The following is a 21106-nucleotide window of genomic DNA, read 5'->3' as shown; positions in this document are numbered from 1 at the left end:
TTCTTCTAAGAAATGATCAAGAGCAACAACATGCCAAGACATTTATGAAAGTGCCTAAGGTAAATCTGATATTTTTGAGTGTGTGAGAGGTGCACCTCTAAGAGCTATACCTGAAGCTAAACTATGCAACCCTCATTAATTTATATTTGCATTTAGGAGGAAGCTAAGATATATCTAATAAAGCCCTATGTAGGTGAGGTACATAAACTAATTAGCAAGAATAGTAATTTCATTTAGAAGCAGGGTTACTAAAATACTTCCTAATACAGTAGCAGATCTAACATAATGAATCTGTTATAAAATACCACATGTTCTTGAGGGCTAAGTGGCTTGAGCTGAAAATTAATATTTTAACCTTAACCCTAACCCTAGGATATTGGGGAAGGGGCATTGTTCTAACAACACCAAAAGAAAGGGGCAGTTGTTACACTTTGATCTTAAATCAGCCTTCACTTTTTTGTCATATCTTTAGATGTGTGAGTGATGACTGTGAGGTTACAAAGTGTTACCCAATTTTTCTTTTGTGCAATCCTGGCTAGAGCTGCAAAGAATCATTCAAAATCATTACTAAATCTCCCATGGAGACAGATGGAAGAGATACGTGGCATTCCTTTTCTTTCCCTTTCCAGTTTGCAAAAAGAATAAAATGCAATTTACCTGGGACAGGTTTGCACACAATATTTCCTGGTGCGATGCAGACACTAAAAGAAAAAAAATTCAGTCAAAATGAACATTTTTGCAAACCAACAGCAGCCCCTGCAGTAATTTCTGATGATTCCCTGCAATTAATTTATAGCACACTATTTGCAGGGGCTAGGAGTCTAAAAACTTAAAAACAACTTTATCACTCAAACTTCACCTCATGAGACTGGATATTTCTTTGGCAGTTGTTTGCTCCAATATTGAGAATTGCTATTTCCTCCCGATACAACCACCGGCTTTCCTTCCTCCAAACATTCTTCCTTGATATAATTAATTACCCTCCATCAGGAGCAGGGAAAATATAATATGACTAACAGCCACTGCTCCCTTAAACCATTTTGCTCCATCTCTGCTGCACAGATCCTTATATCTCGACAAATTACTGATCAGGGGTATACTGAGGAGGGCTGAGGGTATGAGGGAACATGGCCAGAGACATTTGTGCTCCAGTGATCCCCCAGCTGGTTCTATCTGGCAAAACGTAGAACAGCGTAAGGGCTGCGCTAGGTGTAATTTCCAGATATGACATATTAAAAGTAATATTTAATGCCATTATCAAAAGATATATTAATGGGACATTATCAACGTGAAATAGTCAATTTCAAAACATGAGTTTAAAATAGTTTTAGGCACTACATCTGCTTCTGAGTTTTCCTGTCAATTTTTGAAGTTTTACAGCCACATGTTCCTATTTTTAAAAAAATCTCTCCTCCGCTGTTGCAGAGACAGACGTGAAAGACATACAGGAACAACAGGTGCAACTGACTTTAGTGAATAATTGAAAATGACTATACACAATATCCTGTTAAATTCACAATGTGAATAAATTCAAAAAATCTAGGTACTTTTATTTCTCTAGTCTCTCCCAGTTATAGCAATCTGTGGAATTACTTCTAACAATTGCAGGTAAAAAAATGCACAGAGAGAAATGTGAGTAGAAATAGATGGCGTTCCTTTGAAATCCAACTGTATTGTAACTATGGAAATTAGCATTTATATGGAGAAGGGCCAATTCACACCGAGGTTCTTGCAGGTAATCTGTAATATTACAGCCTTCATTCAGGAGAACACGACAGCATGGTCTGTTCACAACAGCAGTTAAGCGTGTGCTGAAGACCCATTGAGGTCAATGGGATTTAAGCATGTACTTAAGTGATTTCCTGAATCAAGGTCTAAATATGCATTGCTCCATCACTTTTGTATTTCCACATACCATTCCAGACAAGGGTCTTCTGTGGGTATTTTTGAGCCATTTTCATAACGAGTGCCATTTTCAATATAACAGCCACATTGATCTTCAGGTACACATTTTCTGAGGTCTTCATCAAAAATGGGCTTTTCTTCAGGGCATCTTGGGTAGCAACCTGTTGACCACAAATGGTCCATTTTGTAATATTAATAAAAACTGTTAATTTAGTGATTACATTCTTATGGGAGGCCTGATCTAAGGCCCATTGAAGTATGAAAAGACTCCTTCTGATTCTAGATGAGGCCCTGGATGATGACCACTTCCAAAAGTGGTAAGTTATTCATTGTAAATCCTGAATATTTCCCATGAGCCATCCATTAAGAGGCCAATATTTACCAGCACTACAATGTCTGAGATCAGTTATGATCAGTTATTTCTTTTTGCAAGGATACAGAAATGCTGCAGTATCTCAGTTACAGCAATGTATAGCTGACACAGCAAAAATAAATAAAAAATTTAAAAGAAATAATTAAGCAATAAAATTCTACTTTTCTTTACCACAGTAAGAATCTTTTCTCCCCCTTGAGGTACTCTTAAAATGGTATTGGCCAATGGGGATGGTGGATCAATCTTATACTACAATTCAGGAAAATACGGCACGTGCTCAACATGTGAGTATCATCCCATTGATGTCAGTAAACAGTACGTTACACCACACCAAATGCTTGTGTCTGATTATAGATTTAGGAATGGCCAGGCAATCAATTGATCTCATTAGCTAATAGCTCCAACTCCATCAAGTAACATTTCAACTAAATCTTCATGATATGCCATACAAAAACAATTAGGAGTTTCTTACCTTCCAGATATGGCAATGAGAAGTTGGTGCTGACATTGTTAATGATCCTGCAGGTCAGAATTTGACGGCCACAAGGCTCGTAGTGCCATTCGCACTCATTACGAGGGTTGTAGTAATCACAGAATATTGCTGATAGAAAACAGAAACTGATAAAAAAAAACAGCCGACAGAACAGAATCCCATTCCCACCTCTAACCATGCCAGCCAAATGCCCCTACACCGTGCACCGGTAGCAGTATTTCCCTTGACACATGAGACCTGGATTTTTTTTTCCTACTCAACCTGAATACAGAACACATGAAACTCTGGATTTCAGCTCCTTCACGTTTAGCACCACTGTTGCAGGAAACAAATGTTTGATTGAAATCACACAACTGCTCAGAATCAATTTTGAATTCAAGCTGTCTGTTGAAGTGTTGTGATTTTTTTTTATTTATTTTATTTTTTTTTTTACTTCTCTGGACATCTGCAGACTCTTAGGGCTGATGGTGTGTATAGGCTGAAATCAGTTTTGCCCAGATATATCAAATGGAGTAGTCACATGGTGTTCCTCCAGTAAACCCACATGGACATGCACAAACTCTTCAAACCTGAACCTTTATGGGGGAAAGCTTAACGCATTCAAAACCAAATTCCTCAAACCATATGGCCTATGAACCAGTGTGAATTGCCACATGGCTGCAGAATAAAATTTGCAAGATTTCTGAGTTGAGAAGTGATGTACTGTGTGTAAGAACAAGTCCACACTGTGAAAAGCTTAGTTACTGCTCCTACTGGTTGGATCGGTGGAAGTGTTACCCGTAACTCATTTAGTATGATCACCATCCCAAGTTGACTTTTGGTGTCAGTAGCTATATGCAAGAGGCACATACAACAGCCTAAAATGAAGTCAGTGGGATTTTATGAGTATAACTTAAACACAGTTTGGCCTAGGGGGACTAGTCACATGTGACTGTGCTATACACAAAATGTAAAAAAAAAAATACTAGTAACAATTCTGGGTGGGAGGTTTTGTCAACTAGATAAATATGCTGGGAAGGTCAGTCCACCAGTTGGCACACAGAATGGGAAGGATCATTTGAAATGTCATTTAAGGGTCAACCCATAGTGACAATTTAAATACACTGAACTCATTGTTACAATAATGGGCAGCTGCTTATACTGAGATGATGAACCCTTTCCACTGTGTGCCATAGCATACAATCCTGTGTCAACATACTGCTGCAGTGATTAAAACTTTGTGATATCGTTCTGATAGGTCCAGTTGTACTCAGTGGGGAATATTTGAAGGTTACTCACGGCATATATCAGGAGTTCTCCAGAAGACACAAGCTTCAGCCTTAATGCACTCTTGGGCATAAGCAGCAACTGCGGAACAGAAGCACTCACAGTCTCCACCACTGTCACAGGAGCAGGCATCATGAACACAATTGTCATAGAACGGAGCTGGGTCCACCTGTGGGGGAAACACATGGGGCAGCTGTTAACACCAGAGCTCTCTTTCCAATTTGGAATCTCAGATGGAAATCCTTTAGACCAGAAGTTGCTTACTGTCTGTCAGGTAGCAGATCTGAGCTAGGTTAATTTCCATTACATTATCTTAATTTCTTCTAATGTGGTTATGGGGAAAAAGGTAACTAAAAGAAGTGTCTTGTGCATTGACCATATCTTCTGATGGGCATCATTTTAGTTTAATGACAAAAAAAATTATTACTCCCAGCACAGGACCACTGTACCAATGTCAAAGCAAAATTTTATTCTATTCTGTGTCCTGCATTATCAACACAATTATCCGCTGAGTTCTGAATCCAGACTCTTTATCAATAAATATGATGCACAAAGTAGAAAGAAACACTTTATTGAATTTACAAAACTGGTGATTAGAAAAAATGTGGTTTGACTGGCAAACTGAACTATTTGGACAGGAAGAAAAGGAGTACAAGTGGCACCTTAGAGACTAACCAATTTATTTGAGCATAAGCTTTCATGAGCTACAGCTCACTTCATCGGATGAAGTGAGCTGTAGCTCACGAAAGCTTATGCTCAAATAAATAGGTTAGTCTCTAAGGTGCCACTAGTACTCCTTTTCTTTTTGCGAATACAGACTAACACGGCTGCTACTCTGAAACCTATTTGGACAGGGAAGTTGCTGATGGAGAATAAAAATAAGACAATTTGAGGTTATTTTTACAACTGCTCTTCTAACCATAACCACATTCTGAAAACAATTTTGTTAAGCCTCCCTTCTAAACCTATCTGCTATTAGGATAGTATACTTCAGCTTTCAAAAAAAAAATCCCTGCACTTAAATTAGCCTCCTTTTACAAGCATCTAACTTGGACACTCTTCAGGGTGCCATAAGTACCTCACTCAGGTTCTCTTCTTCTTCTTCTTTAAAGTGAATTAATCTGCTAACTGTATCACCTTCTTCAATCTACTGTACTTTATGGCTGCTGATACTACTGCTGATCTAAAAGAAAATTTGATTGAAGTTAATGAAATTTTCTCTTCAGTTAGTTAACCAGCCAGGTGGTGTACATCTGCCAGACATACCATCTGGTAGCAGAGAAGAAGCAGAGACAGTTCTATACCTGCCTAGTGTTGGTGCATCCTGTCATACATTAGCAAATGCTTTTTTTCCACTTTGGATGATCAGAGGGAGAACCCAGACTGGGTTTTATGCCCCCACTGAAAGGGGCATAAAAGCATATGCTAGAACAACAGGAATCACAACTCTTTGTCCTCCTTCCTATACTTATAATGCATGTAAAGCACTTTGAAAAACTCTGTTAAGTGCAAACTATTATTATTATTAAATTATTATTACACTTCAATTGAGGGTCATGGCTTAGATAAATTACATAACACTATGTATACCTTGAGCCTATAACACTGTGTTTTGTTATTATGGTTTGGATGCATTTTAATATGAGATAGGGTGATGTAAGCATGCTTAAACTATGAGCTGATTGATACCAATTATCACTTAAAACAAGGAGAGTGCAATGCAACAGATGGAAACATCTAAAGTCTGTCCACAGTCAGAACCACCATCTGTGATTGGAGAGGGGGAGGATCCATAAAAACCCAGTGACATACTGGATAGGGATCCCAGTCTGCACACTAGAAAAGAACCTCCATTCTATATGTAAACAGAGTGTTACTTCTGTGTGGCTCACAAACAATACCACGGCAGGGAATTTCTCCCAAACTAGAACAAATGGATGCTTCAGTCCAATCTATGAAAACATACCAAATCCCTGGTTTGACTATCCCAAGGAATAGCGGATGCCTGAACATCTAACTTGCAAGTGTAGTACCTCTTCTTATCAGGGGGATGAACCTGATGATCTCAAACTTATTGAGATCCTTACTGAGAAACTTTCCAGTTTCTAACTTCTGAGGCTACTATGATTCACTGTTCCCTCACTCAGCTGTGCAAATTCAGCCTTCCTCCGTCTTCTTGCACAGAGGTTCACTTGTAGGTAGTAGCCACCGGCCTCTCTACTAACCTTGGCATGACAAACTTTAAAGACTTCACTCCGGATGATGCTGCACTCCTTCTCTGCCCAGGACTTGCGGTGAGGTTTCAGATTGCAGGGCAGGATCTCTTCCACCACATCAGGGCAGGAGCCAGACAGTTTCCAAGAATTACCAAACTCCAGAGGATTGGTCACCAGCAGCCCGCTCCTTGTTGTGAAGTCATTGTTGGACTTGTCATCAAAGTTGCCACACAAACCACAGATTTTGCCCTGAAAAAGCAAAAGTTGTTTGATTTCAGAACATGTCATCAGATTTTCAGTTTGCCCAGTAAGTGAACACCAGTAGAGTTAGAACCAAAATAAAGATACAAAGTGAGGGAACAATTTCTCTCTGTATCTTACTTATTTTCATATTTACTTCAAAATCATGTGTATAAGTTAAACTTATTTTTGTGTGTTTATCTCCCTGGTTAGCAAGCTACCGATAGCCCAGGCAAAGAACCTGTGTCTTCCCTTTCTGCTACATACAGTATCTAGTAACTATATCTATATTTCTTTGCAGCCTCCCATTCAATTTATAGGGATCCAAACAGTGGCTACACTTCTCTCACCTGACAACAAGCCACCTCTTTACAGTGCATTGTGGTATGCAGCAACTTAGCTGCATGATTCCTATTAATATAAATAGGAGTCACATGACTACATTTTCCCTTACACAATGCACTGCAAATTTAGCCCTAAGTCTATTCAATGTTAACTGTGAAGAGTTGGCTGATCATCTTTAAGGCAGATTTCCATCATTTGCAAAGAGTAAGACGGAATAAGGAAGAAATAAAGCATCCTTGAATAAAACTTAAAAGTCAGTACAGTGGCTTCAGTGGGTTTTGATTGGCTGGCATCCTTCTAGTCAGGGACGTGTTTGCAATAAAAACTAGGAATCTTTTGCCTCTCTTTTTCTTCTCCCTCCATTTTTTTAACCCTACTCAAGCTATTTCAAGGTTTCCAGCAAAGTGTCATGAAACCATTTACCCTCTTAGGAAAACAAACTAAGCAGTGTCATAAATGGACACAAGTGTGGGGTCCTAAAATGTGTGCACAGCCCCCAACACTACAAAGGGCTGCTTGAGTCTCTTGCTAAATAAGTCAAATGCTTTATAAGGGAAGATGTCCGGGTTGGAAGCGTTTCATCAATAAAGGACTTTTAGTTTCTTTTCAGACAGGTCCCTTACACAGAGGCTGTGAGATGTTGCCACACTTTGCACTACTTGAACCACAGCTGCATTTCCCCAAGGTAAAATACGTTGCATTATTATTTGAGAGCTGGAGTTATTCTGTGGCAATCTTGTGAATTTTTGTTCTGTCTTCTATTGGGGAATTACAATGTTTTAGCCATTTCTTTGGTACTAAGGGTCATACATATATAAAATACGCACGTACGCTATACTATTATATATAATGAATAACTTGTGATTTAATAGTGAAATGCCTCCAAATATAAGTTGGCCTCTACCACTGCTTGAGAGCTCAAGCCTAGCAATATAGCTCACTGTCTGGAAAATAGGGCCCCTGTTCTGTTTTTCCCTTACTTTACAATATAGAGCAAAGTTTTGGTCTATAATGATGAGAAAAATTATGTCTGGGGTCCCAAGAGTTTATTCTTTTGGGGCCTGATCCAAAAACTCATAAAAGTCAACAAGAATATTTTAATGAACTTCAGTGGGATTTGTATTAGAGCATTAATGTTTACAACTACTGGAAAACCACAGGGGACTGCTCATCCATATTGCAATAGTACACAATACACCCACTGGTATTGTTGCACTGGATCATACCATAAGAAGCAACAGACAATGGCACCCGCCATCATGGATAATGCAAGATATATATGAATCATCAACATAAACAAGATTTAGGGACACTATTAAGAGTAACAATAAAACATCATCCATATTTACCTGCATTCAACTATTCATAACCATATCAGCAGATTCCCTAATATTTTAGAAAAAAGGACTGGAGTTGCTCACCTTATAATTAGGAGTCAGCTTTATGAAAATAGTAGTCTTCTTATCCCAGATGAGCATCACACCATTGCTGGCCTCAATAACAAGATAGAGCCCCACTGTACGATTCCAATATCGTACATGTTCGCCAACATCTCGCTGAATTTCTACATACTGCTTCTCCTCCAACTTCAGTTCGGTTTTCTGAAGGACAGAAAGAGAAGGGATATAACAGCACTGGCTTTATAGTGAGGCAAGCTATTGGAATGATGATGCTGATGGACTTCATTGTGAAGCTAAGACTGCCAAACCACAGCCTAAATCCTTAGCAAGTGGAAATCACCATAGTTCCATTCACTTTAATGGAGCTATACCAACCTTCAGTTTCAAGGCACATGACTACAAGCAAAGGGCAGTTTTGATCAGCTGCATTCTAGGGCTGAACCCATCCACAGCCACCACTCACCCCTAGAAATATTTTAATAGCCTTTGAGCAAGTGACTCCGGTGGTTCCACATGGAACATTCACTGTGACAATACTAAGCGAACCTCTGGGATCCTCGCCACAATAATCCTGTTGAGAGTGGAAAAAAGAAACAAGTCAATGAAAGGAACCATATTATTTATTTTGATTTCAATCTAAAATAATTTAAAATTATTCTTCAAATTCCATTACACACACACACACACACACACCCCTGCGTGCCATTTAACTCTATGTTTACCAAATACTGGGAAAGAAGTGGGACAATTGAATTAAACAATATTTTATGTCCCTAAATATATGGATGATATTTGTTTTCCAATTTCAGAATCAGCCATTTGTTTTGGAGTAGCATTGAGCTGACAACTTTCATTGTTGAGCTAGCCCAGTTGTGTACAATCTGCAACAACATCAGCAGAAGAAATGTTCACTCAAGGGCCATTAATTTCCTTGCACAGCTGGGATTTGTTGCAAATATGGAATTTAACTTGGCAGAAGTTGCAGTCATCACAGAAACAGTGATCTTAAAGAAAAAGGGTCTAAGAGAGGTGGTCCAAGAACCAAACTGATAGCTATGTTGTTGTAAAACTTTTCATTCTTTTTAGAAGTTTTGTCTGCTCACTGCTCCCATTGGACATTACCTGGGCAGCCACATATTCACAGTGTCCATCAAAGTCATAGTATTTTCCATCAAAGCTGATATAATGGCCACTTCCATATACAGTACAAGTCCCATAGCACACATGATTGGTGCAGGTCCATCTTCCTTTTTGGCAGGTACTAGGGAAAGAATAAAAGAGTTGGATGAAATCTGAAAAGTGAAGTCGGAATGCTGATGTATGCTGCTTTGGAAGCTGCAGGATAAATCACATAGCTGGCTGACACAAGGAATCCATCACATGCATAATATTATGTTACAGGGTATTATAAGACACCATCTCATCAACAGTCCCCACATGGAATGGGCCCACTGACAAATTTATAGCATGGTTGTTAGCTCTGCACAGCTTCCTTTTTTGTTCCCGCATCAACACTACCCAAAACTTACACTACTGCCCAATCAGAGATGCCCTTGGCAGAGAGATGGATTCTGAGCTCAGTTACAGTGATCACCCTAAAAACTTGTCAGTTTTGCCTGAGATAAACAGAGATAATTACCTTAATGTTTGTAGTATTACCTAAATTTACACAAAGGGAGTCATCCGAGATCACAAAGAAACCAGAGTGGAACTGAGAATCAAGGCTTGTATACCTATATCCTGCTCATCACAGTGGTATTTAAACCATTTCATTACTATTCATTTACTACAAGAAATATACATCAAAAGGAAAGAAGAGACCTTTACAGCATCTTACCATTTGTTGCAGCCCACTTTTACGTCCTCTCCAGGAGAATAAAACTCCTTGTTATGAATACATGGACAGTCCTTCTCCTTGACACAGCCCCCTCTGCCATCATCAATCAGTCCATGAGGACACACGCATCCTGAGACACACTCTGTCTGGAACTAAAGAAGATAAGACAAAAATTATATTATTGTATAAGAAAACACGACTTCTCTGTTATCCCACTTCTTCTACAAACATTCATCCCATGTGCTTCATTCCCTGGTTTATAACTCAGCCATTTTTATTTATTTAATTCTATTGGTCTCATCTCTCTAGTATCTGAGTGCCTGAGAATTTCCTTCATATTTTACGGAGACATTAAGTTCAGACTATCTTACTTTTGTTCTACACGGAAAACTAATGTGCTGCATTGTGAACAAAATGTCTATCCATCCAACCCATGATTTTCCTACTGAGAAAAGAGAAGACAAATCTGTGAAAAGAGAAAGGATGGCAAAAAGTAGTGGAGAACTAGAACAAAAATGATGAAAGAAAAGAAAGGATGGAAATAAAAGGAAAGAAGAGAGAAAAGACTAAAAGATCATGTTAGTCAGATTTGCACTGCTTCATTCAGGGACTAGGGGAAAGAAGAAGCCATGCCATAATCAGAGGTAAAATGAAAACGTACATAGTCAGTATCCAGTGTATGACAGCTTAGCTGCAGAGGGGTTTGTGAAGACCAAGACTTGACGCTGCTGCAATCAAAGTGAATCTTGGGGGATGGACACTCTGTAAAACAAAGATACCATGTTAGATGGGTGAACTCTGAAGATCAAGGGAACAGAAAAGAAATAGGAAGGTATTCGATACTGAGACAGAAACAGCAGTGTGTACCCCTTAAAAATAATAAATGTAAACATCGTTTCTAATACAAGGTAAAATCCTTGGCCAAAAGCAAAGTGAAAGGTGGTGACTGTTTCACAGAAGGGAAAAAGAAACAAGTGAAGAATTCAAATGAGAAACTGAGATATTTCTCTCTAAAGCATTTCACTTACTGTCATTTATTATCTTCACTTGAGTGCAATGGAGAACTGCATTTCGGCAAACACTACAAAGGGTGAGAAGATAGAAATTCATAGAACGTAAGCCTAATGTTTTCAAATGATGAACATCTGAGAACAATTTGCAGAGGCATAAATGAACAAATGAGATTATTACTTCTGCCAGACAATTATTCTTTTGGACCGTCAAAAATTCCCTATTGCTGTGGTATGTTCTTAGGTGATAAAGTAATAATGAACCCATTAATAATGATCTATTAGTGGAATAATATTTAGCAGTGGCCTTTGTGAAATATGCGCCTTGGGGAAGAAGTCCCACATGATTTCAATAGAGATTTCACAGTGAGCTGGGGAAAAGTTTTGCAGAACTTTTGAATGTTACATTATAAACAGATGGTAAATTCATGATTTTCAAAGAATGGCCACAAATTATCCTGCAAATCCTCAAAATTGTACTTTTTAGCAATCAAGGGAATACATAGTCATACCCTTTCAGAGCATGTCCTTAGCCTCCAATAAATACATGAAAATACATATCACCATTTTATGCCAATTCCAGTCAATTGCAATAACCTCATTGGCCTGTACTCTTATCTCCTTGTTCTCTCCTCCTTGAAAGGCAAGGAAATATTTTACCATTCACAGCATGAGTCACTAGAGTTCATGCAAAAGACTATTGCTTCTGGGAGCCTGCATGTTGGTTTTGGAACTCATCATCTTGATTAAATGGGTATCAATTAGTAACTGTTACAATGCAAAGTGAAATGGAATAATCTGTTTTCAGTGAGAAACCTGCTAATTGCTCATGTAGCTTCTTTTCCCCATTGCCTAGCAAAACTCCCATTGGCTTAAGTGGTGCAGGATCAGGTCCAGGGTTACCACAAGAGGCCACCACACACCTCATAAATAAAGAGATATGCCATACATATTAATAAGTTAAGTCACAGCAGTATGACGTTTTGTTCTGCTACGGTGGTGGCAGGTAATATATACCTTTTATCTACACGGTATCACCATAGATATCAATATATAAGCAAAGATAAGAAGTGGGGGCTTTCACCTCCACAGTCCACAAATGACAAGCCATAAAATAACCTACCAGCGTTCTTCTTGTTTCACGATGACATCCCCAGGTTCCAGGTATGACCCTTTATAGTAGCATGTACAATGGGAGATGGGCACACAGTTACCCTTCTCATTCATATAGGTGTTATCAGGGCAGCCACAGCCATCAATGGGAATGAAGCCCTCCAAGCAGTGCTTTTCGCCATCAGCAAGGGAGCGACAGGTATGTTGACATGTGGTCAGATTGTAACGAAAGACCTGGGATGCTGGGCAAGAGGACACTTCTTTGTCTGGAGAGGGGGGAAAAGACCAATGGTTGCTATACTGGCAAATAAAAAAACCCTGACTGGGCATTATAGAATTTAAATCTTTCTTTCTGATCTCTGCCCATGCAGTATGTAATAGGAAAAATGAAGGGACTCCCTCCCATTGTATGATTGAATAAATTATGGCAATTAATAAATAGTGTTGCCTTCACTTTGTCCTACCTTCCAAATTACCACCTAGGAAGTAATACTATTTCTACTCTAAAGGGTATATTCTTCCTTTAACGAACAGGCATAATTTCTTTTATTATAAATGGGAGTTGAGTATATAGAGGAAGCAATGAAAAGATCCATTAAATACACGTAGCGTTATTTCTTTTCCTTTTCCCTTTAGTTAATGGATCTTTTGCTATTGGAATTTGCTTTCTAATAATAATATCTTTTTCTCTGTTGCTTCATAGCCCTATAACCCTCCAACAGAAGCGCAGTTTACCAAAGCCCAGTTCCCAGTGTTGATGGTACCATTGATAATGCTGGTCCACACCCAAGAAAATAAATAAAATGGAAGAGCCATGACGGCTTATATTCCACTGGACAAAGAAAAGACAGATTAGTGTTTGTGAAGTGGTAGAGGAGAAGACGATAGGGAAAATAATTACTCCCCCGTTCATGAAGTGGTCCTATAAATGAAGGACATTTAAAGAATACAGCTTTAACCATTCAAAATTCTTGACACTGTCCCCTTAAATTGTATTGGGCATCTCCAAGGCACCTCTAAACTCTTAACACCGAGGTTAATGTAACTGTAGTCAGGTGCACTCCGTCCATTCCTATGACTGGTTTCAAGGGGATTACAGTGTCATCACTTACTGCAGATAGTTTGTCTCCAGCCCCCGAGCATGATTCCTTTGAAGGCACAGGCCCTTGCGTAAGAGGATAGGGCCCCACACAAGCATTCTTCACTGTTCTTACAGCTGCAGGTGTCATATTTACATCTCTGAGACAAATAAGAAGCAGATTGTTAACAAGCCTGCAGGAGGAGGATTAGAACCATAAAAGGAAGACTGTGAAAACTGGGGCTCCAGTACAGTAACTGTAGAACACCCAGTACTTTCTTTCCCATGTGGCTTTCATTCACTCCCAGAATCAGAGAGCACAGCAGATGAGCAGAGAGCTGAGGGACCAACCCCAAAAGGCTCAGGGTGTGTTTGATTAAGCATGAAAAATGTGGATAGTTCGCCAGCCCTTGTCTGAACAGCCAAACCTTTTGAAAGTCCAGTGTTTAGCCAGCTTCCTCACAGCAGCCTTTTTTAAGGGAACTTTGATACTTTTAATTCCTGATCAGTCACAACTCGGAAATGTGCAAGCCCACAGAAATTAAAAATAATAAAAGCAAATAAATTAGCTGAATGGGTTAAGATCTTCACAAATGTTCAGCTCAGACTGAATTGTAAAAGTGAGGGGGTTCTTTCTTTTCTCCCCAGATTGGTTTGTTTATCCCTCCTCAACAGAATTGAAAACAGAAGGAAACAGACCAGGAATAAAATGACACATAAATGGGTTGTTGTTTATCTCCCGATCAAGTAAACTCAATTTATTCTTTATTAAACCACAAAATAGATGAATGGTTAAGGGCTGGGTTAACATGTGACTGTCATGGCTCAGTATTCCTGCCTCTCTTGAATTCTCATATGAAAATGAGTGCCCTTTCACCACACACAAGCTCCACCCCCCAAAAAAGCACAATGATTTCCATCTTCTAAATTAGCATTCTATGAGAAAGCCTATTGTAGGAGATCAGGGATGCACTCAATGCCATTGGACAGGTAATCATTACAAAATTTGAACCAATTTTTATGGCCAAGTTTCAATAATCCCTTGAACATATGTATATGGTAAGACACGTATTAGACCAATGCCAGAAGGTGTCAGTATAGTATAAAATCCACACCTTATAATATTCCACAGGATCAATGACTGAGTGACATCTGGCAAAAGGAGATTCTGAATTTTTCAGAAAGGAACACCAATATTCAGCATAATTTTCTGTAACAAAAGCGGAGAGAATGAATTATTTTCCTTGCATCATACCCTGTTTCACCATACTGTCACATTACAATATGCAAAATAATCTGACCCAAGCAACAAAATGATAAAAATGAGAACCCTAAACTTTTCTGGGAGTGGAGAGATCGCACAGAACCAATATAAATTTGGCCCACAGTCTCTGACTCAAATACCTAGTGGCAAACACAAAGTGGAAATCATATCCTATTAATGCAGTCTGCCTGCACAGGATTGTCTTCCTCTAGCCTCCAATTGTTTGAGAACCCATGATCAGAGGATCACAAATCCAAGCTGAACATAAAAAGAAGCAATAATGCTAAGAAAGGTGCACCACTACTCCAGACATATATTTTAATATATTAACGACTTTTCTTCTATGTCTTTCAACACAGGGTTACCAATTTCCCTCTGAACTGTTCATCTCTTTTATAGAGTCACAGATTCAAAGGCCAGAAGAGGCCATTATGATAATCTAATCTGACCTCCTGTATAACACAGACCATAAAATGTCCCCAAAATAATTCCTAGAGCAGATCTTTTAGAAAAGAATCTAATATTGCTTTTAAAATTGTCAGTGATAGAGAATCTACCAGGAGCCTTGGTAAATTGTTCCAGTGGTTAATTACTCTCACTGTTAAAAAAAATTCTTATTTCCAGTATGAATTTGTCTAGCTTCAACTTCCAGCCATTGGATCAAAACCTACTGCCTGAACAGAAAACTGAACACTAGACCCTCAGATTAAGAATCTGACACATTACCACGTAAATTCTCCAGGGTCCCATAAATGATTAATGGAATTTTGAAATAACAGCCTTATTTTGTATTTATTACCATCTGAACCAGGCAGAGCAAGGACTTGACCTTGGGTCTTCCACAGCCCAGTTGCATGCCTTAACCATAGGACAATCAATTACTCCAAAGGAGAAGCACCTGTTAGCTGACATGTGCAAGCCCACAGTACATCAGACAAGCACACACATTATTAACTTGTCAGCCTTCTAAATAAAGATTATTATTCTGAAACTGCTATTTGACTGTGTATGAGATATAGAATTGGAGGAAAGAGGATCTATGAAAATGTAGTATTCCTACCGCTTTCAAAGCTGAGAACACAAGGGTCTTCCAAATTATCCACTTGGTCTTTACAGGTGGCTTGTGCTTTCCAAGTGTTAGCAAAGGCAGATCCTGTAGCTTCTACCAGCCCACCAGCTGTTTTAAAATCATCACATTCTATGCCATTGAAATTCCCACAAAGACCTGTTGAGAAAAAATGTGTTTTTTAAAAATTATTATTCATTTTTCTTCTAAAAGAGCAACAAAAGAGGAAAAAGATGATTTACCACATGACTAACAGTCAGAACATCAAACAGAGGGCTCCTCCAACTCAGTATTAAAATTGCAATCACAAAAGTAGGCATTTGGGGGGTCTCACTTTAAAAATCCAAGTTCTGGAGCAGGTGGTCTTCAACTGGTCTTCGGTGTTTTGGGTGATTCTCCCTAACATTCTTTTATGGAATAGTTTCCAAAGACTGGCTACTTAAGTAATTTAAAACTAGACTGAACAAATGAGAGCTGTAAACAGGGGAGTTTGAGTGGGAGTTTGAAAGGGGAGTTTGTCTTGTGGTGCTTGTTTTTTGATGTGGGTGGTGGTGTTTTGGTGTGGTTTGTGTTTCCCAGATTAACAGGATTTAGGTGGGAAGGCAATGACAGATACAGAGGTAGCAGTGGGAGTGACCCATGTAGCAGAAGACACAATGAAGATGACTGAATGTGGAAGCTGTGGTATGTACATGATCCTGGAGGGGGCACCTGGTAAGAGTATTGTCTGTATGAAGAACCTTCTGATAGAGCTGATGGAGGAAAAGATCCGAGGTTTGGAGATGCAGGTGGAAAGTCTGGTAGAGTTTAGGAAGGGGTTTGAGCAGATTATGGAGCAAAGACATGAGGTATCTGAAGGGAAAAGCTCAGACTTGCAGATGGGAGCAGGACTGGGGAATTCTGAGGGGAGACTGGGTGAGGAAAGTGGTCAGTGGAAGCATGTGACTAAAAGAACCAGGCAGAGGAAAAGACGGGCTAGTGAAGGAGAAATAGATCTTAAGAATAGATATGCAGCATTGGAAAATGAAGAAGGGGCTCAGCAGGTAGTCACTGAAGGTGGAAGGGCAAGGAAGAAGAGAAGAGCGGCTAGTTCTATAGGAAAAGGGGAAGAGTTAATGGAGATTACATGAAATATGAGCCCCAGGAGGATACAGGATGGGTTGAAGAGGATTACAAGGGAGAATAGGAATGGAAAGAACTTGCAGCCAGAGGGAACAGGGGATAGACTGGAGAATAGCACCATCACTAGGAAAAGACAGGTCTATGTGATTGGGGACTCTTTACTTAGAAGAATAGATAGGCCTGTAACCAGAGCTGATCCGGAGAATAGGAGAGTGTGCTGTCTTCCAGGTGCTAAGATACGGGATGTAGACCTGAGGTTGAAAAGGATCCTAAAGGGAGCGGGAAAGAATCCACTAATTATCCTTCATGTGGGAACAAATGATACCAGTAGATTCTTGTTGGAACGTATCAAGGGAGACTATGCTAGGCTGCGGAAGACGCTTAAGGAAATTGAGGCTCAGGTGATCTTTAGTGGGATTCTCCCTGTTCCTGGAGAAGGGCAACAAAGGTGTGACAAGATTATGACTATCAACAGATGGCTTAGGCAGTGCTGCTATAAGGAGGGCTTTCGGATGTATGGCCACTGGGAGGCATTCATGGATAGAGGACAGTTCTCTCGGGATGGACTTCATCTGAGTAGGGAAGGAAATAGACTTCTAAGATGGAGGCTGGCACAACTAATTAAAAGAGCTTTAAACTAGGAATTAGGGGGAGATAGTTGGGAGATGTCCAGGTAATCTCCATGCTGGATTTTAGCATTGAGAGGGAAGAAAACAAAGTAAGAAAGGATACAGCTGTGGGTAGGAGGAAGGGCAGTGTAGATACAAGTCTAATAGGTTATACTGGTAGTAAAATGACCCGTGCCTAATAGGGTACAGAATGTGAGTGAGGCCAAACAGCAAAAATTAAGATGTTTGTACACTAATGCGAGGAGCCTGGGTAACAAAATGGAGGAACTAGAGCTACTGGTGCAGGAAGTGAAACCAGATGTTATAGGGATAACAGAAACATGGGGGAATAGTAGTCATGACTGGACTACAGGTATTGAAGGGTATGTGCTGTTTAGGAAAGACAGAAATAAAGGTAAAGGTGGTGGAGTAGCATTGTATATCAGTGATGAGGTAGAATGTAAAGAAATAAGAAGCGATGGAATGGATAAGACAGAGTCCATCTGGGCAAAAATCACACTGGGGAAGTAAACTATTAGAGCCTCCCCTGGGATAGTGCTTGGGGTGTGCTATAGACCGCCGGGATCTAATTTGGATATGGATAGAGCCCTCTTTAATGTTTTTAATGAAGTAAATACTAATGGAAACTGTGTGATCATGGGAGACTTTAACTTCCCAGATATAGACTGGAGGACGAGTGCTAGTAATAATCATAGGGCTCAGATTTTCCTAGATGCGATAGGTGATGGATTCCTTCAGCAAGTAGTTGCTGAACTGACTAGAGGGGATGCCATTTTAGATTTGGTTTTGGTGAGTAGTGAGGACCTCATAGAAGAAATGGTTGTAGGGGATAATCTTGGCTCAAGTGATCATGAGCTAATTCAGTTCAAACTGAAAGGAAGGATTAATAAAAATAAATCTGCAGCTAGCGTTTTTGATTTCAAAAGGGTTGACTTTCAAGAATTAAGGAAATTAGTTAGGGAAGTGGATTGGACTGAAGAATTTATGGATCTAAAGGTAGAGGAGGCCTGGGATTATAAATCAAAGCTGCAGAAGCTATCGGAAGCCTGCATCCCAAATAAGGGGAAAAAATTCATAGGCAGGAGTTGTAGACCAAGCTGGATGAGCAAGCATCTCAGAGAGGTGATTAAGAAAAAGCAGAAAGCATATAGGGAGTGGAAGAAGGGAGGGATCAGCAAGGAAAGCTACCTTATTGAGGTCAGAACATGTAGGGATAAAGTGAGACAGGCTAAAAGTCAAGTAGATTTGGACCTTGCAAAGGGAATTAAAACCAATAGTAAAAGGTTCTATAGTCATATAAATAAGAAGAAAACAAAGAAAGAAGAAGTGGGACTGCTAAACACTGAGGATGGAGTGGAGGTCAAGGATAATCTAGGCATGGCCCAATATCTAAACAAATACTTTGCCTCAGTCTTTAATAAGACTAAAGAGGATCTTAGGGATAATGGTAGCATGACAAATGGGAATGAGGATATGGAGGTAGACATTACCATATTTGAGGTAGAAGCGAAACTCAAACAGCTTAATGGGACTAAATCGGGGGCCCCAGATAATCTTCATCCAAGAATATTAAAGGAATTGGCACAAGAAATTGCAAGCCCATTAGCAAGAATTTTTAATGAATCTGTAAACTCAGGGGTTGTACCGTATGATTGGAGAATTGCTAACACAGTTCCTATTTTTAAGAAAGGGAAAAAAAAGTGATCCAGATAATTATAGGCCTGTTAGCTTGACATCTGTAGTATGCACGGTCTTGGAAAAAATTTTGAAGGAGAAGGTAGTTAAGGACATTGAAGTCAATGGTAAATGGGACAAAATACAACATGGTTTTACAAAAGGTAGATCGTGCCAAACCAACCTGATCTCCTCCTTTGAGAAAGTAACAGATTTTTTAGGAAAGGAAACTTAGTGGATCTAATTTACCTAGATTTTAGTAAGGCATTTGATACCGTGCCACATGGGGAATTATTAGCTCAATTGGATAAGATGGGGATCAATAGGAAAATTGAAAGGTGGATAAGGAATTGGTTAAAGGGGAGACTACAACGGGTCCTACTGAAAGGTGAACTGTCAGGCTGGAGGGAGGTTACCAGTGGAGTTCCTCAAGGATCGGTTTTGGGACCAATCTTATTTAGTCTTTTTATTACTGACCTTGGCACAAAAAGTGGGAGTGTGCTAATAAAGTTTGTGGATGATACAAAGCTGGGAGGTATTGCCAATTTAGAGAAGGACAGGGATACCCTACAGGAGGATCTGGATGACCTTGTAAACTGGAGTAATAGTAATAGGATGAAATTTAATAGTGAGAAGTGTAAGGTCATGCATTTAGGGATTAATAACAAGAATTTTAGTTGTAAGCTAGGGACGCATCAATTAGAAGGAACGGAGGAGAAAAAGGACCTTGGAGTATTGGTTGATCATAGGATGACTATGAGCCGCCAATGTGATATGGCTGTGAAAAAAGCTAATGCAGTCTTGGGATGCATCAGGAGAGGTATTACCAGTAGGGATAAGGAGGTTTTAGTACCATTATACAAGGCACTGGTGAGACCTCACCTGGAATACTGCGTGCAGTTCTGGTCTCCCATATTTAAGAAGGATACATTCAAACTGGAACAGGTACAGAGAAGGGCTACTAGGATGATCCGAGGAATGGAAAACTTGTCTTATGAAAGGACACTCAGGGAGCTTGACTTGTTTAGCCTAACTAAAAGAAGGTTGAGGGGAGATATGATTGCTCTCTATAAATATATCAGAGGGATAAATACCAGAGAGGGAGAGGAATTATTTAAGCTCAGTACCAATGTGGACACAAGAACAAATGGATATAAACTGGCCACTAGGAAATTTAGACTAGAAATTAGACGAAGGTTTTTAACCATCAGAGGAGCGAAGTTTTGGAATAGCCTTCCAAGGGAAGCAGTGGGGGCAAAAGATCTATCTGGCTTTAAGATAAAACTTGATAAGTTTATGGAGGAGATGGTATGATGGGATAACATGGTTTTGGTAATTAAATATTCATGGTAAATAGGCCCAATGGCCTGTGATGGGCTATTAGATGGGGTGAGATCCGAGTTACCCAGGAAAGAATATTCTGTAGTATCTGGCTGATGAATCTTGCCCATATGCTCAGGGTTTAGCTGATCGCCATATTTGGGGTCGGGAAGGAATTTTCCTCCAGGGCAGATTGGAAGAGGCCCTGGAAGTTTTTCGCCTTCCTCTGTAGCATGGGGCACGGGTCACTTGCTTGAGGATTCTCTGCTCCTTGAAGTCTTTAAACTACGATTTGAGGACTTCAATAGCACAGATATAGGTGTGAGGGGGTTTTTTGTAGGAGTGGTGGGTGAAATTCTGTGGCCTGCGTTGTGCAGGAGGTCAGACTAGATGATCGTAATGGTCCCTTCTGACCTAAATATCTATGAATCTATGAATCTATATTCCCGCGATCCATTCTGCATTGACATGGGCCTGATGGGTTTATTTAATCTGTAGTATCAATAATTCATCTGTAAAATGTGTGAGCTGTGGGGCCATTCTCTCATGAAATTTTGGATTCTGCTCTCATTCTTTCTATATTCAACCAGCTAAACATTTCTGTCTCTAGAGCCAGTGCCTTTTAAAAAATATGTATCACTAAATATCAAAAAGTATTCATTTGTTAAGTCTATACTAGTATCTTACAGGCACACAGTTCCCTTAGTATCTTAATTAGTATGGAAGATTCATTAGCTCACAATTTCTTGCTATGC

The 21106-nt window shown here is 39.5% G+C and overlaps 1 protein-coding gene across 1 annotated transcript in view; it reads right to left on the bottom strand.

The window, feature by feature from the left end:
* The window catches only part of MUC2 (mucin 2, oligomeric mucus/gel-forming), a gene marked incomplete at its 5' end in the record, with an annotated part of 69011 nt that overhangs the window by 29713 nt on the left and 18192 nt on the right, over positions 1 to 21106 (bottom strand). Inside the window, 15 exon segments of the mRNA XM_084629788.1 lie at positions 658 to 701; positions 1916 to 2066; positions 2751 to 2879; positions 4050 to 4206; positions 6263 to 6502; positions 8260 to 8439; positions 8702 to 8809; positions 9361 to 9499; positions 10076 to 10227; positions 10737 to 10837; positions 11104 to 11156; positions 12209 to 12464; positions 13311 to 13437; positions 14392 to 14486; positions 15601 to 15765. Coding sequence (XP_084485914.1) covers positions 658 to 701; positions 1916 to 2066; positions 2751 to 2879; positions 4050 to 4206; positions 6263 to 6502; positions 8260 to 8439; positions 8702 to 8809; positions 9361 to 9499; positions 10076 to 10227; positions 10737 to 10837; positions 11104 to 11156; positions 12209 to 12464; positions 13311 to 13437; positions 14392 to 14486; positions 15601 to 15765 — 2097 coding nt within the window.

This window comes from Lepidochelys olivacea (assembly GCF_965140295.1).
Source record: "Lepidochelys olivacea isolate rLepOli2 genome assembly, chromosome: 6".
NCBI classification, from domain to species: Eukaryota; Metazoa; Chordata; order Testudines; family Cheloniidae; genus Lepidochelys; species Lepidochelys olivacea.
This window is presented reverse-complemented; position numbering and strand designations above follow the sequence as displayed.